The 19083-nt window shown below is 41.0% G+C and overlaps 1 protein-coding gene across 3 annotated transcripts in view; it reads right to left on the bottom strand.

The window, feature by feature from the left end:
- The window catches only part of LOC104961134 (protein FAM126B-like), a 41716-nt gene extending 23703 nt beyond the window's left edge, over positions 1 to 18013 (bottom strand). For all 3 annotated transcript variants that reach the window (XM_010789361.1, XM_010789360.1, XM_010789362.1), the window contains exons 1-5: positions 17705 to 18013; positions 17429 to 17518; positions 10354 to 10438; positions 6610 to 6688; positions 4420 to 4521 (exon numbers count right to left, since the gene is read on the bottom strand). In XM_010789361.1, coding sequence (XP_010787663.1) covers positions 4420 to 4521; positions 6610 to 6660 — 153 coding nt within the window. In that variant the 5' untranslated portion in view covers positions 6661 to 6688; positions 10354 to 10438; positions 17429 to 17518; positions 17705 to 18013. The remainder of the gene's footprint in view (positions 1 to 4419; positions 4522 to 6609; positions 6689 to 10353; positions 10439 to 17428; positions 17519 to 17704) is intronic.
- Positions 18014 to 19083: the final 1070 nt, after the last annotated feature.

Genomic DNA, 19083 nt, shown 5'->3' with positions numbered 1-19083 from the left:
GTAGGGGGCACATTTTGGTCCGGCTCCCGAAAATAAATCTTTAGTGAAAAGTCACATAAAGGCCGGGACGGGGGAGCGTGCTTTCTGGAGACCTGTAAATAAATTCCTTTTTTTGTTTTTTTCCATACGTCCGAAGAAACAAGGGAAAATGCTTTCTATGTTTGGTTTACTTTTGGTCATGTGTGTAAGGACAGATATTTACTTCAGACGAACTTATGTCTTACACTCATTTTACGCGTGAATAAAGGTGGAATTGTATTATTTTTTATTACGAGAAAATTTGTATTTTTACTAACGAACGAATGCTGGTGACGTCAAAAAGCCACACCGACTTCAATTCAGTGAACTTCAACGTAAGGGTCCTGTGTACCTCGTGACCACCGAAGGTTCACCGTCGTACTTCCCTTCACACTACACTATTAAATGACATTGTACTAACGTCCGCAATTTCCTACCGAAGAACAACAGACATAAACTCTTCAGGTGGTTAACCGACGTCCGGAGTTAGATCTTCTGTTTAAGTTAACCTATTCAAATAGAAATTTACACAAAAGTGGAAATCAACAGGGGAAGAAAAAAGTTCCCTTCACCTTTCGTCCAGTAATTTATATTTTCGAGGAAAACTAACCTTATGTAGAAGGAGGAAGAAATTCTAGGTAAAAAAAATAAAATTAAAGACCGACAAAATGCCCCCAGTTTTTTATAATAAATACTTAATTTATTTTGTTGCCAATTTAAGAATGAACAGGTAATGTAGGGGATGTATTAAGAGAACAAACTGCACTTTTTAAGTGTTTTTAACTTATCGTTAGAAATAAAAGAGAGAGCCGGAGAGACAGTCTTTAATGTCCTATTTTGATAAGACTAGTTTTCCAATTTTTGGTTTATTTAGAAAGATATTGATCCATAACTCAAACACAAGCGATGTCTCTCAACAACCATAGTTAGGTAGACGAGGAGGTTCAGCCTTATTTGCCTGCTGGTTGAATGCTATATTCTGTAGTGCAGAGAGACGGGAGTCAGAGGCGGTGTGTCAAAAGACAAAGCTAGTCTTTTATTCAACATGGAACAGCATGTAAACAAACTCAAGCCCGGGGAAACTCACTGGGTGTTTCTCAATCTCGATTACGCTTGCTTGGTAGCACATGTCTTCCGAGTCACTTGCTCCAGAAGCGAGGCAAGAATACTTCCTGGCATTCGGAAAATAAAGAGTGGAACAGGCGAGCAAGTGTGCGTCATATGAGAGGCCCCGCCTTACATTTGAAATGAATTTTGAAATTGGTCCATGCGCAAAGCATTGTGGGGATTTTAAGACTGTACAGCCTCGAAATTTCTCCAAACGAAGTACGCCGGGCTCGGTAGAATTCCAAGCATGCTTGACATTGGAACAGTCCTTCGGCGGTACTCGATGACGTAGTATGCTTGAAATAGTGGCTCTGGAGCAGCTTTACTCGAGATTGAGAAACACCCCCTGACCGGAAAATGGAAGTTCGCCTAAACTAAAATGTCTGTGCGGAACAATACCCCCACCCATAGTTCCGTGGGTAAATGATGTCAACCCACCACACAAGCCCCCCCAGAATTCACCCATAGTCAAAATCCTTTCGTCGGGGAGGAAGGACCACCCGACCCAGGCGAGTAAAGGCCCGGACACACCAAGACGATTTCGGCCGTCGATAGATGTCGATAGATGTCTGGCCGTCGATGAGCGTCCTGTTGCCCTACTCAGATTGGTGTGTCCCGCACCGTTGTGTCTTTTCGGCCGTGCCGACACCTTCCGCAACAAGTTGAATCGGTGGAGCTGTCGGCAAAATAAATCACTCTGATTGGCTGTTCAGCTTAGCGAATCAGTGCATGAGAAGCGAGGTACGCAAACAAACGATTAAGAAGGCACACACAGACGGCTATTATTTTTCATTTTTATCTATCTGCTTCCACAAGCAACCGTCCAANGATGTCGATAGATGTCTGGCCGTCGATGAGCGTCCTGTCGCCCCACTCAGATTGGTGTGTCCCGCACCGTTGTGTCTTTTAGGCCGTGCCGACACCTTCCGCCCCCGATTCTATATGTTGAATCGGTAGGCTGTCGGCAAAATAAATAACTCTGATTGGCTGTTCAGCTTCGCGAATCAGTGCATGAGAAGCGAGGCACACACAGACGGCTATTATTTTTCATTTTCATCTATCTGCTTCCACAAGCAACAGTCCAAGGGCTGATACCGCCAGTACCGCACTAAACATGTTTTCGATGGACGAGTGAAAATGGAACGCACACGCTATTTGTTGTTTGTACACAGGGCCGGACTGGGACAATAAGTCAGGCCGGGAATTATACACCCAGCCAGGCCACNCCTCCACCCCTTTTCACCTCCTGTCCCTCTGAATCCAGGGTCAAGCTAAAGGCCCAGACACCCCAAGCTGACACCAAAGAACACATCCCGACGGAACACGACTATTGTGTCGCCTCACGTCTCCTGCGTCTTGGCCAAAAAGTCGCACCGAACACACCGCAAAGACTTCAGCCGACGGCCAAGTAGCACGTGAGTGGCAATAACTCTCCATACCAGCAGGCGGCGGTAGTGTGTATTCGTCCTTCAAAAGAGGCAACCGGAAGACAGAGAAGAAGAACAGACTGCGTGATATGTACAAACAGGCCCGGACTGGCCATCGGGAGGACCGGGAGGTTTCCCGATGGCCTGGCCTGCTAACTGGCCTGAGGCCTGAGGATTCTTTTTTTTATGTATGTATTGTGAACGCAACGCTGCGCAAATGTTGGTCTGACTCTGCCTCACAGAGGGTGACCGGCTGTCTACATGATGTGGCCTGCCGACATGGCCACTTTCATACAGATCATACACTAAAGCCCTCGATTGGCCTCTGTGTGTCATTCAAGCTCGGGAGGGTGTGTGTTAGTGTATGTGTGGCGCGAGCGAGCGAGAGAGAAAGTGCGCGCACCGGTTACGTGTATCGTTGTTAGCATCTGGTGCTAGCTAGCTGCGCTAACGGATATAAGGAGCTTTTTCAACAACAAGGTGGAGGAGAGTCCTCTCCTGTCAGACTGAGAGACTGATAACTACAGCTCAGGTGAGGTAAAGGACTCTCTGAGTAGCCTCTCTCTTGAGACCCTCATCTGGGTCTCAAACGGTTTGGTCACCCTTTACACTATGTAAACACATATTTCCATTTGAGGGGGGAGTGATTAGTAAAATATGCATGAATAATAATTAAAAAACGTTAACTAGGTGAAAAAAGTTTAGAGGGCTATCACTATGGGCAGCAACGCTGTAAACATTGACAAATAAATCCAGCAAAATGTTACAAAAAACTGGTTGTGGCCTGGCTGGGTGTATAATTCCCGGCCTGTCCCAGTCCGGCCCTGTGTATAAACAACAAATAGCGTGTGCGTTCCATTTTCACTCGTCCATCGAAAACNTGTGTGTGTGTGTGTGTGTGTGTGTGTCACAATAAATAATTTTGTTGGACGGTGCCGACAATATTATCGTTTATCGCAATAATTTCCACGAACATTTATCGTCCAACAAAATTATTTATTGTGACACACACACACACACACACACACACACACACACACACACACACACACACACACACACACACACACACACACACACACACACACACACACACACACACCACTTGTCCTACCGTTAATGGGATTGTGCAGCCAGATCGACAACACTAATGGAATTTAGATCCCTGGTTGCTTGACACCCAAATTCAACCATGAAGAAGCGGGAAAAAACTGGGGGTGGGGGGTGTGGGGGTTGTAAGGCACCAACTGTATAATTAGAATGAAATGAAAGTCCCGTCTCATTGAGTGCCTTGGGCCTTTGCTCAAAAAGTACCTCATTAGGTCCTTTAAAGAGAAAATACAGGTTTAGCCATGCTGGTTTTGAAGACATTTAAAAACAGTGAGGTGCTTGTGAGTTGCAGCACAGCTAAAATAAATAAATGTGACCTACTGTGTGTTTATAAAGTTTCTGTTTCTGCATCTATGACTATGCACATAACTTCTAGTGTGTGCAGCAGATGTTTCAGTCTCTCCCTGTGTAAAGTGGAGCTGGCAGACACAGTTTTGTGTGCGTTTTATTCTCACTGCCAACTAAGACAAATTATACTGTGTGAGTCATGGAGCAAAAGAAAACAGCCATACTTGGAATATTTGATTTCCGTGTCTCACTATGGACACTTCCATGTAGTACACTATCTACGCACTTAACTAGTGCATGCGTTTCAGGAAGTGTTGTCTTAAATCCAACAAGCCTGATGTGTCCACACACCACTGCTTTTTGCCATACCGGTCAGTGTGAATGCATTTATGCACTCAAAATAACAAGTGTTAGTATGGAAGAACACAAATTGTGACACAGTTTACAGTAGGAGTGGGGGTTCTCTCACCTCATTGTTGGGGTCCTGGATGACTCTGTAGAGGGCCAACACCAGGGACTTCTTCAGATGAAGGCTGCCGGCGTAGCTGGGGATGCGGTTTTCTGGTAGGGACTGAAGTGAGGAGAGACAAAGGTTTGATGAGCAACTGCACGCACATTTCTTTATTAGTAGTTGTATAGGATTCAAGGCATTGTTATAATACAATTGCAAAGTATCAAGCATGTTTTGGGTTCCATGTTCCAATGTTCACATATTTCTCAACCAGCAGCTGCCCAAATAAATGATCTTTTTAATTATTTTTGAAACCACAGGTTAACTCATTTTTTGTCACTCTCCATCCACATCTAAAATGGCACAAATTCATACCCTTGCATTTTCACCTCATTCAAAATGAAAGATGTCCACAATAACATTAAGGTTGATTTTGGCCTTTTCAAATGTTCCAGTAAACCAGCATGCACTGAAACAGTGACCCTGAAACCGAAGCAGCTACATTGAATTCACTCATCATTCAATTGTATTATTTACACTGTGTGCTTTTTCTATTGTGACATGTCAATAAATCTTGAGGAAAAAGGCCTTTTTTCTCAAGTAGTTTTAAAAAGCACTGTGGAGAAAACACTGACTGGGCAATCCAGTGTGCGAGGTTGAGTGAAATCGGATAAAATAAATGACGAAATAACTCTTTGAAGGAACTGAACAACCCAGAGTGATGATATCTGACAGGCTCAGAACATCCTGCGGAGAAATACTTGAAATGGTCAAGACTGTGTGTTTGTGTGCAGATGACAGCAGGCAGAGATATCCTCTCCGGCCTAAGTATGGTCATTTTGAGGGCAGAACACAGTGTGCCCGGCCTGCACCAACTCACGCAATGAGTCATACCAATCCATTCCTTCACTCACCATGGTCATACTCCCTTGTTTCTCTCTCACTATTTGGTGCCCTCGCTGCATTACACATACATTCCTTCTTTTCTGGCTTGCCTTTCCATAGCACTCCCTAAATCTCATACAGATCATTTGGAATGGTCAACGCACAGATGCCTTTTTTAGTATGTTGTCATGCTTATGGAACAGACTGACTTAAAGAAGAAACATTTCCAATATTGTTAAGAGTTATTCTTTAGATTTGTTGTGTTTTAAAAGTATCCTGAATAGTAAGTTGTAACCGTTTCATTTTTGGCAAGGTAACAGATTGCAACAGATTGCAGATTAAAATATATTTTTAGACCCAACTATACTGGGTGTATAGCTGAAGCTAACACGGTGTTCCCAGAGAGCATTACACAAGATTGTTATCTTAAATTACACCAGGAAGTCAGCTTAATTAATTAAGATAAGAATTAGGAACTAACGAGCTACTGTGCCACTGTACTGAGCTATTTATAGTTTTGTTTTTCTTGGAAATAATGATATTTGTTATATAAATGAATACATCCTTATACAATACTTTTGAGAGAAAATCTCAGAATGACTCACAAATTAACCGCTGTAGGAGCAATCGTCTTTTAAGATTTCACCGTAACTATTTTAACCTTAAACTCCATCTTGCATGTTTCAGACTAAGCAGACTAAGCACAATTTAACTTGAGTGCAGCTGAACTTAAATCTACATTCCAATGAGCTTTACACAATATTTGCAGACATGACCTTGTTTCACATTCAGACATTAAAAAAGCAAACCACTAACAGAAGGAAAACTGTGTTACCATGTATACATTTTAGATATGGGTAAGTGAAGTTCACTATTTTTTGATTTTCAACAGCTCTAAGCCTGAGAGAATGTTACATGGAACTAGTGTTTAAACACTTAAGCTTAAACAGTTTGTGTAGGTTCAAAGAATAAGGAAACTAAAGGATAAGTGCGATCTGAATAGTTGTAAACACAAGTTTAGGTGAAGGCATGTTGTGTTGGATGTTTTGTGTTACATAAATCCTTCAGGAACAGTTTACAAGTTGAGCTTGATTCAGTTCGCAATGATAGAAGTATCCTGACTCCTCACTGTCCTTATTGCCCACAATTCTTGCTTGCATCACTACAATTACAAAAGACTGAAATGCTGAAGAGGTGACATGGGCGAAGTAGCACGCTCAACACTCATCGCAGTAGTTATTACACCCACAGCATGTGATTTCTCAGTAGTAAAAAAAGATGACCTCTAGAACAACATTTCAACAAGAGAGGAGAGCCTTTTACCTTGAATTCTGAGAGCCATTCTTCGACAACACCGCGCTCTGGACCCAGCATCTTCCTCAGAGACCCCCCCCCCGGCTGCCTGGTGGACACAGAGGAAAGAAAAGGAGAACAGATATTTGAGACATGGGTGGGGGCAAAGTGGAAGCAACGCAAACAGTTCGAGGAAGAGAACAAGGAGAAAAATTACGACTTCCTCAGATCATATTTGCTTGCAATAACATATGGTCATATCCAATAAGGGGTACACGCCCTTGTTTTTCACATTCGTGCACATTTTCCATTTTCAAAATATGTATTTTATATTACAGCAAACCATTTGCCAAAGATAATGTTTGAAACATTTGTTTTAGTTTCTTTAATCTGCTTGAACCTTAAACATTGCGATTATGCCCTTTAACCAGTAGGCTAGCAGCGCTCCCAGGATAAAACATTTACATTGTAAAATATATAAAAATCAGTCTTGCAATGTTTACAAAAGTGAAACAAAGATTGTGTATCGGCCCCATTATTCAGATTCCCTGCTTAACATTTTTAACAAGTTTTATTAAAATCTCTCAAATACTTTGTTGGTAATTCTTCAGACACAGGACAAAATTACAAAATAAGAAGAGAACAAGCCTAAATAAAAGCATAACCTCCTTGGCAGAGTGTGTACTTTTGAAAATAGATGGATAATCTGTTTAATAGCTTGCAAGTTGATATAAATAAAGAGCGTTTCAGTGATTGGTCTTCTAAAGTTAGTTGCTGTAAATGGGATACAACATGACGAATGCCTCTGGGGGGAAGCCATGATGCTGACTACACTGTTACATCAGGAGCCACCTAGGTGCCCTCTCCTGTCACTGTTGATCAGAGCTGCTTTGAACATGAGCCAATCCAGACGGGCAGTCAAACAGGCTTTCCCTGCACCACGAAAACCAGGTGCATAAGATAGAGACTTTTTTGGTCCTCAGCCTGAGTGAATTGTTATGAAATCATGTGCAACTGAAAGTTAACCTTAAGGGCAGCTTAACTCTGATCTAACTAGCACAGGTGTTGGAAAACAAAGCCTTAAACACTCAATAAAAGCCTACTTAAATTAAAACAGAAAGTTAGGGATCTCATCATCTGAATTTCCTTAGGTGTTCAGACAGCACTTTGAGAACTGCCAACAATAAAAAGCCATATTTTCTTCCGACTTCATGCTATGGAAAATATATTCACTTTGATTATTACATTTTAGAGTTAGGGTATAGCTTAAAATAAATGCCAAAATAATTTCACACTATTTGACAACCTTTACTTTAGATTGTGACACAGCTACCATAGTTTAGCTGGTGTAGCCTTTAAGAAGCGCAACAAAAGTCTGATATCTGCAATAACACTGTGGTGACCTGTGTCATGGTCACACAGGAGCCTTTCTCAAACACAAGCTTACGGTTCCCATAAACATGCATCCCATTCCTAACCTATACTCTTGTGATTGAGGAAATGATTGAAGACCTGCTACAGTTGATGCAACAGAGCTGCAGCCTTTGCTCCTAGAAGAGACTGTGTGGCTCTGTTGGTGTGGTTTTGAGTTGATGGGATTAAGGATTAGGACTAACTCAATATATCCTCATTTCAAAGAGGGAAGATCCCATTTACCGACAGCAACAGCCTCTGCTGGCTGATTTAAAAGTTTTCCTTACACTTTAGACGATTCCATTTGTGTTAGTGTTTTTGAAATGAGGATATTAACTAAAAGCAAATGTCTCCGCACTGTTATTTTAAATAGAGATCATAATCTAAGATGTGACAACAGATGTCCTCCTCCCCCGGCCCTGTATTTCCTTCTTTGACACCAAATGTGCTCCCACAGCGTGTGACAAGTGACAGCAGAGGCTTGTAAATAAACTTAATGCAGCTGAATCTGGGTCATTGTCCTTGGTTTACTTCCTGACACATACATAACTGAATAAAATCAGACCCCAGACATTTTTTTACATTTATGAAAATGTTCAGATTCAAGGGGAGAAAATGTGGTGCACAAATGTAGGAATATTCATACACATACTTTGTCAGAAATTAGATGTATACAATATTACACAATGTTCCTTTCTGTACAGTAAGTCATAAACCATGTAAACTGTGTGCACAGTACTAAGGCTCCCTCCCACAGTACACCATAATGTTGACACATCCTTGTTTAATTGTATTTGGTACGCCCAAATCATCACAGGCCAGGACATTTGCACAAGCTCTAGGCTTCTCTGAATCTACATTACGTTTCTGACAGTTTTTATACTGCAACACAAGATATGCAAATGTCTTTTTCTGGCAAAAAAAAGTCTGATGATGAAATTCAAAGCATGAAAAGTACAAGTGTTCACTTACTGAAAAGATTAGAGCTCCAGACACAATTTAGTTAAATGTATGTCACATGTAATTACATGTTGTTAAAGGGGTTTGTTGAATACAAGATTCTGAATTTCAGATTGCTGCTAAGGATGCAGTTCTTACATTAGACTACCAAAATCATTTCTAAATCAATATTTTGAAGAATTACAATTACTTTCTAGCAAAAGTCAAATCAATGATTTCTTAGGTAAGACGCCATGAAATAAGCAGCATTATGTGAAGCGTAATTTTCCCAAAATGGTCTCTCACTCAACCTGTTGGCATTCATTTCGCAAAAATAATCCGCTCGCTAGACATGATGCCTTATATATCACACTACCTGACAAAACAGCAATTTAAATCTAAATTGATTTATTTCCATAGTGTTTTGCAGAGACTAAAGTATTTTAAAAAGTATCCCTGAGTTACTTCATTCAGAAGAAAATTATACATGGACTACCCACGGTACCATGAAACAGTTTTAAGGCACTTCAGCTTCAAACCAGTATTTAAAGTTACAATTAAAGCAAATCCAACATAAAACGATGCACTGCTCCCTGAGTGGTGCGGATAAGCCTGAACATGTTACAAAACAGGCTTCGAGGAGCCAACTATCCGATTCGCTGTGAGGCTGGATGAGACAGATCACGTTTGCCGCTCAGAGCAGATGACGATCTGAACGAGTCAAATACTTTTGTGCGAGCACTCGCTTTAAATCTGAGTGTGAGAATTGAAAGGCTCTATTTAGTAAGCTGGTTCAGCTCTTCATGAAAGGCTGACTCAGTCTTTTCCTCCGGCTTGTCAAACTGTCAAAATCACACTGAAGTGAAATTCTCCGTCGTCAGGGCAGGCTTAACAGTTACCATGGGAACTGCATTAAAATGACTTTCAGGCAATGGCAAATATTCACCAAAAATAAATGTCCCTTACGTAATATATAGAGTGGTTCTCATGTATATAAAACTGCAAGTGTCATGTCAAAGATGAGTTCATTCAATTCAAATCGGAGAATATAAAACATTAAACGTGAAAGAAAACATGTTTTATTTTACTATATTATTTTATATTTGTACTGACTGATTGGGGCATTGAATACTTAATTCAGTATTTCACATGTTAGAAAGTTACATTTCTTCCCCAAAAAAACATGTTTGTTGTTATCCTTCATATTTCCGTAGCAACATTAGGCTAAAATTGTTAAAGATAATGCTAATAGTTTGACATTGTTGCTTTTTTTTAGATTAATTGCAAAAAGAAAACACATAACAGTACAACGTAAAAAAAAGAGGTAAGAACACGAGATTAACTGTAATAAAAACATCAGTATATGCAGGATTAAGAGATTAATAACACCCATCCATGAGATCAGCAACAACAGTCGCTCACCTCAGTGTCCCAGAACTCAGATCTCCACTGGGAGAAGCGAATGGTTCCCCACAGCGTCACACATCTGTCAATCACCGACGCTCATCTGCAACACAAGGAATAAATCCTCCGTTAATGAACAAACTACCACAGGTTAGGTAAAAAATCACGTCAAACTATAATTAGAATTAACTCATAGAGCTTTGTTACACAACATTTTGACAGTTTTTGGATTCAAACATTTGAAATATTCCTTCCCTTATCTTATAGTAACATTTGATATCTTCAGGATCATAACTGTTGGTTTGACAAAACAAGGCAGTCTTGATGACATCACCTCGAGCGTCAGGAAATAGCGACGAGCATTTCTGACATTTTTCTAAATCAAATGGCATATTCATAAAAAATGTATATACTCGTTTTTTGCATCCTTTTGTTCTGTAGTGTATCTTAGAGTGGATTAAAACATGATAGAAGACTTTAGGAAAATTATTTTGGCATTACTCTACAAACGTACATGACAATGAATCAGGCAACACAACAGCAGCAAAAACACAGAGACTTTGGAAAACAAGAGGGAGCTGCTCCAACTTCACAAGCCTCCTCTACAATCTGCACACTTTAACATTAAAGAGCATCAGCAAGGAAGCCCAACTATGCATTCAGGGCAAAGAACATATATTCAGTTGTTCAACAAATGCTTTTCGAAGGTTATTTAGAGGCACGAGGAGTGAATTCCCAAGTGTCCTATTGTTGCATAGCAACAGTCAGCTGTCCAAGTTGTTTTCAACAGCTAAAAATGCATATTGATGATGCACACCCATAGAATTGACTGTACAGCCCCAAAAGAAGAGTCTGCAGAGAGCTGGCTAGGGTCTCCCTCCCGGTGCCACATCACTGAGCTCTCCATCTGATGCTGAGCCCTTCCAGCTCAGCCTTGTGTTAATCTGAAGGACTCTCAGATTAGCAATTAATCACAAGAACTAAAGGAAATGACCATGCAGCAGTCCCATCCATCTGGAGTGATGTGTATGAAGAAGGTATTTATTTTCCTTTGCCAGATAAGGCGTACTCATTCTGTATGACTCATAACAGCAAAGGGTAACAGTGGCGCCAGGTCGAGTGAATACAGCAAAGGGGGTACGAGGGATGACTAATACAACACAAACAAAACATATATCTCATATTTGATGACAACATATTCTAGTTAAATTATTGGTGGGAATATATTTTGAGTTCTTTAGGACAATAAACTACCAAAATGACCAAATAAATGTAATCAACCTAATTTGAGCTGTAAATCTGACTTAAAGGCTTGCAGCTTTGTACATACTGTTTATGTTGACACCATCTCAACCCTTATAGACCATCTCTGGGTTTATTAGGCCATTGTGGCCGATGTTGCAAATCAATACGAGGAGCTGTTTCATGGCGATAGTTAATCTTCATGTCATTAGAGCATCATATAATGTACTTTGATTTATCAGGCATTTCACTTGCTAAATTTGTCCGAAACAGACAATACAATTGGTTATTGTATTCAAACACAATCCTCCATTTATTTTCCAGAAAATGAATTGACAGTATCACAAAATATGGATATTTAATATAACAAATAGCTTATAACTGGATAGATGATCAAATGGATAACGACAACACTAACTCAAACAGTTGTAAGGTTATAGAAGTCCGACAGCATTTCTTAGACGCCTCAAAAGGAATTTGATGAATTGTATAAATTTATTGCATTGTAAGAAAGAACATGCGTTCCTGCCTTAGAGCTTTTCTCACCATACAGATGCAACCCAAGCGCCTCAGTATGAATACAACTGCTGTAAGAAGAACAGGACACATTAACCTAGCTAAGACAGAGTAAAAGGAATAATTAAAATGCTGTCCTCCCCTTTGGTTAAAACAACCCATAATGATCTGGAACTGAACTCTGGGACTACACGGTTTCATTCATTTCTATATTTCACCCAGTCTTTTGCGTTTCCAGCAACAACAGTTCTCCCCAGCCAACCGTCAGTGTTTGCTAAATATGTCATACAAGTAATGAGGCTTGGCGAATGTTCCTTCTAGGAGTTGTTCTTCCTCTGCAGGACCTGCTTATTGTCCTGTGGTGGGGCTCACAATGGAAGAGTGCAAACCCATCCTGTTTACAACACTTCAAACCCCAAATCACAATGACATTGCTAAACACCCTGCTTAACAGCGCACAAGGTTGAAACAAAGCCAATAAGTTACTTTGTATTTAGTTTCCACACAGAGCAGTTTACACGATATGTTCCAATGTGAATTTGCAGTTAGATGGATGAATATATACCAGTGTGTGTGTGTCGACCCATGTAGTAGATTGATATTTCACTGAATAAGGGACATGATCGTGGCATTAGGGGAAAGGCTTGGGGATTACCAAAGCCATTGGGAATTCACGTTCCGAGCACCAAGTACTATAGACATCAAATTGAATTTAACATCGAATGTGTACTAAAACCCAAACATGACAACCTCAGAGGCGCTAAGGATTGGTAGGCAGCACTGTTAGGGCTGAACGATTAATCGATTTTAAATCGAAATCGCGATTTTAAATGATGCAATTATCTTTATTTTTTTTGTTCTTCTTGTGTGTCAGTCATCCACACCAATCAGAAGTGCTGTGCTCCACATGTACCAATCATTGTTAACCAATCAAAAGTGGCCCATGATAGAAGGTGATAGACAGATTGACCCAATCCAAGTATTTTTGAAATACTTTTCCAAATGGCTTCCAATGGAGCTTTCCTAGATGGTTTGGTGAAACAAACCATCTGAGTCAGGTTAGTAATGCTCCATCACATGTTTTACATCGAGTACAGGGTGAATCTTAAACTGAAGCTTGACTTTAAAAACCCAACGGAAGTTTAATGTAAATGTAGTTCTTTCACTCATAGCTCGGGCTGCGGGGGTGCTAGAGACAGGAGCATGTTGATGCAACCTTCCTAGCCGGAGATATGGCCGCATTTTACAATAAACTTCCGTTGGGTCGCTTAAAAACAAATATCGAATCGAATCGCAATATCTGTCAGAAAAATCGCAATTAGATTATTTCCCCAAATTGTGCAGCCCTAAGCACCATCATTAAAATTCATAACAGATTTCTGTTCATGGAAATCAATCCAATAGCTCAATCAATAAAGATTTTTCAGAATGGACCATAGTAGACCGACCATCAGGCTGTCCAACAAACATTGCCATTCTTAACAGCCAAGCCGCTAGCGTATCTAAAATCAAAAATGTGACACCCACTACAGATGCAACGACTGCAATTATCCTCAGATTTTACTGGCACAGAATCAGCTATGTCTTAGACTGTTTGAATTGTTGGTCATGGTCCACCAAGCTGAAAATTGGCCGATTATTGTCACTGGCCAATCTATGCATTGCATCAGTTATGTAATGCTATACAGTGCTACATGTTGTTCTAACTGCCCTTATAGGGAAAGGGCAAAAACAATGCTCACTTTTATATACTGGAGTCTGGACCCTCAGCTGTCTCATGACTCAAAAGGGACTCGAGTCGTTAGCTAAACTGGTAAATGAAAAATCCCTTTATTCAATCATTCAAGCCAAAGCTGGTTTGAGCAGGAATGTTGTGTGTTTCCCGTGACTTTACCCAGTCCTCTTCTGTGCCAGAGCCAGGACACAGGACTAACAACAGCTACAGCATTAAGTGGCAGGATCAAGCACAACTGTTAAGCATGTTGATAAAAGATCCCATTAGCAACAATGCACAACATAAACCATGCAGCCTTAGCCCACAAGCCCTCCCTTAATAAGTGACTGGAGCCTTATTTCAAGTACTGAATGGAGGTCTCCCTCAAACACCTAACAATGCTCATCATTCACTACAGGCGGATGAATCATACGAGTAACAGGGACTAAGTGACTCATTAAACCAATGTAAACATGCACAAGGTTACAGCCCTGCAAAGTACAGAAAACCACTCCTAAAAAATGCCGCCCTGAGGACAGAGGGAAGAGACAGCCATGGATGATTAACACACTAATGTAGATTCTAACTAAAGTAAATAAAATGATTATCACTGAGTTTGTATTCGTTTTTCGGGACACGATTTTCTATTTTCCCTGTCATCGCTCATTTTAATGGTGTTGAAAATAACCTCTTTAAAAACGACTAAATGATCTGACACAATTAAGATTTATTCAACAAGAGGAAACGTTTATTTTCCCACAAAGTCAACAACTTTAACCACATGCGTCAGTTTCAAACATGAGTCTGCAAGTGAATGTGAATTCATCAGAGAGGGGCACATTTGGGTACATTTGCAAGAAAAAATGAATGTGTTGTGTCGTCATCAATATTAATATAATAGCAAATGCTGCAGTAGCATTAGTCAGCGGGTGTGATGATAACTGGGTGCGATATTTTTTAGCATGACGTGTAAAGAAATGTCCTAAACGTGCCAAATACAGTGTCTGTGTGCTGCAGATATCCAACCAAGAGGTGTGATCGCGACTAGCTTTTCTCTGCAGCCGCACAGCTGAATAAGCTTTGCATTTTCATGTGTTGTTTGTTTAGTTATCAAATCAACCACTTGTGATAAAAACTGATATCCACTCACAATTATTTATAAGTTAACTAGTCAAACAGAATTGAACTAATGTGCTATACGGTTAGCGAGAGATTTTGGCTGAAGGGAAACAAGGGAACAATATGATTTCAGTCACTGTGTTACTTCAGAAAAGCATGAAGGGCCGGTGCACATTCTCTTTATTTGCTTTTTATACTGTTTGGACAGTACCAGGTGCAGAAACAACACATGGTAAACAAAGGAATAAGAAAATCAGTCTGGCCTGTAGACGAGTTTGGTTGTCAAAAATCTAAATCAATTTCTTTATGGCCAAAGAACAGAATAGGTTAAAACACTGGTTGCAGTAGAAAGATATTTTTGTATAGGTTTCCAAACAAAGAAGTCTCCTAGAGGGCTGCTTTCCTTTCTTTACTGTAACACAACAAGTGATCATATGTTTCTCGGATGTGGATTCAAACCACAAGATGAAGAAAAACTAAACCAACCTAAATCAAACTACAGCAATGTAATCCAAAGTGTGTGGAACACACACTTGTGTGGAACACACACTTTGGATGGATCACATGGAACATGTGATGATGATAATGAAAATGTTGCGTCTTTTGACCTTCCTTAAAAACCAAACAGGGAGACTCCAAATATTTTGTATCATGGGTTTGTAAGTGTCTGTCTCAACTTCTCCTCTCTGCCCAAAATGAGCAGTGCCTGGTTTCAACTGACCAACTCTGGGGATTCTTCAAGGACAGTTGAGCTCAGTCAGCCATGAATTATTGAGCTTAAGCAAACTCTGTGCCCGTTCTGTTCGGACATTGTCCTTATTCCGTCAACTGTGTTTGCTGTGACCATGACAAACTAAATATCCAACAATGATGGTATGACAATGTATCTATCTTTGTAGGTCAACGGTCTGTGTTTATCCACTAAAGTGGGATCACAGGGTCAAACAAAGACCAGGATGTAGTCAGTGTCTTGCTCAAAGACACCTAAGCAGCAAAGACGCATGTCATTACAGGGCTTGTGTTTCTTGCTAAAATATATCAACGTGCGGTTTTAATACAGCCTTCACACTTATTTTGAGATTTAAATACATCATAGTTTCCTAAATTAGGGCCATTTAGCCGCTCCAATCAGACATTAGATTAGAGAAATAGTAAAACCAAGGTGAGTCTACAGTAGGGCTGCACGATTTGGAGAAATAATCAAATTGCGATTTTTCTGACAAATATTCTTCTTCTTTCGTGTAACGTCAGAGGTCCAACTCGGTGTTGTGTAGCCATGCCCGCATCTATGGTCCTACGTCGAAGACGCTGGCTTCCGAGGGTGGTCTATATAAAGGGCAGGTGGTTATTATATGTTCAATTCCACCTCTGAGGACCTCTCCAGAGATGCATGGTTGGCGGCTGCTTGGAGGCAGGAGTGGGAGCTAGCCGGGCCCTCCCGCATCCATCGCTACATCTGGGACCCAGGAGATGGCGCCATAGGAGGAGACGACCTACCACGCCGGCAATGGACCACACTAAACAGTCTACGAACTGGGGTCGGTCGCTTCAAAACATCAATGAAGAAGTGGGGCCTGGCAGACAGTGCTGCATGCGAGTGCGGTGACCCTGAACAGACTGCCGAACATGACATATTACGATTGCGATTCGATTTGCGATATTTGTTTTTAATCGACCCAACGGAAGTTTATTATAAAATGCGGCCATATCTCTGGCTAGGAAGGTCGTATCAACGTGCTCCCGTCTCTAGCACCCCCGCACCCCGAGCTACGAGTGAAAGAACTAAACTTAAATGAAACTTCCGTTGTGTTGCTTTAAAGTCAAGCTTCAGTTTAAGATTCCCCCTGTACTAGATGTAAAACATGTGATGGAGCATTACTAACCTGACTCAGATGGTTTGTTTCACCAAACCATCGAGGAAAGCTCCATTGGAAGCCATTTGGAAAAGTATTTCAAAAATACTTGGCAGGTGATTGGATCAATCTGTCTATCACCTTCTATCATGGGCCACTTCTGATTGGTTAACAATGACTGGTACATGTGGAGCACAGCACTTCTGATTGGTGTGGATGACTGACATACGAGAAAAAAAAACAAAACAAAAAAACTAAAGAAATCGCAGGCGTTGAGATTTGATAATTGCATAATCTCAAATCGATTTCGATTTAAAATCGATTAATCGTTCAGCCCTAGTCTACAGAAACTTAAAAGTAAGGTTAACAAGAATCTGGGGCACGTTCATGACCACTGGGATTTTTCTTTCAGTCTGCTGATTTCCACCCAAATGCAAAACTAAGCACAAAAACACAGATATGCATGTGTTATTTTTGTTCCTCTGACCAAGAATTACACATTTGGTTTGACACGGTCACAAGGGAATTTTAGTCATCCTCTGTGGTGCGTGTGTGTTTGCAGGTGGCCATTACTCATGAAACACACAAGCCTACGACACACACTTTATCCAGGCACTTTCCCCTAGGTAGAGGGATTAACAGCTAATACCTGCCCACAGTGAACCGGTCGGCTGTTATCTCCATTCCGTGCCTCTCTCTTTCGTAACAAGGACGAGCCACTCACAGAGGAGCTGGCTGCCTGCAGAGGAATATAATTGGGTTTATTAATAGCAAATACAGCACTGGAAAATGACTGCTATTGCCTAGTTTTCTATACAGAGCAATGACCGTAGAACATTTTAAAGATAGTGAGGCTGACAAAGGTACACACCATGGTCAGATGCCATCAAACAGAAATGTTTTTTGGTGAGTAAAGGTCACAAACCTGCAGGTGACAGTGAATTCAGTCTATGTGATCCTGTGCAAATCAATAGTTCTGCCCCTAGGAAACGTGGACATTCATGGAAAATACACACTACAGGTAATCATACAGACAGAAAGAAAGGGATGGGTGCTAAGAATAGAGGAGAGTGAAAGATTTGCAACATTTTCCCCCCCCCCATCCAATCTTCATCTCTCATAGGCCAGGCGAGGGGAACTGAGGCGTACGCACATCCGGGGCTAAAATTAGCTCTGCTGCAGCTGCAGGGCCAGACGTGTTGGGATGGGCCTGTGTTGAAACTGAGCACACACACACACACACACACACACACACACACACACACACACACACACACACACACACACACACACACACACACACACACACACACACACACACACACACACACACACACACACACACACACACACACACACACACACACTGATTATACAGGGTGAGCCACAACACACAACAGCACAGGTGAATGCCAAAAGCATCCTGCCTCCTTCCTCTCTGCTCCTCACACCGAGGCATACAAATGCTTCCAATGCAAATGTGTCCCACGATACAGGATAAACACATGTCCTCCAGAGTGCCACACACCAACTTCACTCGACTTATAACAGCCACTGGCATGTTCTGTATCTCAAGCATTTAGTTTGTGATGTTATCAAGTATGGCATACAATGGCTTTTGTCTACAACGCCCCATTATCTTCAGACAAGTAACATAATAGCAAGCATTCCGGATGAAATGCAAGTGCTGTGGCTGTAGTGTCTTGGCTTTCATTACAAAATAAATAACAACACCATTCTATTGTTGGTGTAGTATTGGTAGTATAAAGTTGAGAGTTGTTTTGGATTTATGATGTGCAATACAAAACATTTGCCAATAATTGTCAATAGATGTCGATAGATTTCTGGCCGTCGATGAGCGTCCTGTTGCCCTACTCAGATTGGTGTGTCCCGCACCGTTGTGTCTTTTCGGCCGTGCCGACACCTTCCGCAACAAGTTGAATCGGTGGAGCTGTCGGCAAAATAAATCACTCTGATTGGCTGTTCAGCTTAGCGAATCAGTGCATGAGAAGCGAGGTACGCAAACAAACGATTAAGAAGGCACACACAGACGGCTATTATCTTTCATTTTCATCTATCTGCCCGCACTAAACATGTTTTAGATGGACGAGAGTGAAAACGCACACGCTATTTGTTGTTTGTATATATTACCCAGTCTGTCTTCCAGTTGCCTATTTTGAATGGTGAATACACACTACCGCCGCCTGCTGGTATGGAAGATAGAAGATTCAACTTATTGTCATTACGTAGTAAAGGCACTATGTAAGGTAATGTATGGAGAGTTATTACCACTCACGCATGCGC

This window comes from Notothenia coriiceps, unplaced genomic scaffold (assembly GCF_000735185.1).
Source record: "Notothenia coriiceps isolate Sejong01 unplaced genomic scaffold, NC01 NC01_scaffold00032809, whole genome shotgun sequence".
Taxonomy (NCBI): Eukaryota; Metazoa; Chordata; class Actinopteri; order Perciformes; family Nototheniidae; genus Notothenia; species Notothenia coriiceps.
The sequence above is the reverse complement of the archived record's forward strand: the minus strand, read 5'-3'. Positions and strand labels throughout refer to the sequence as shown.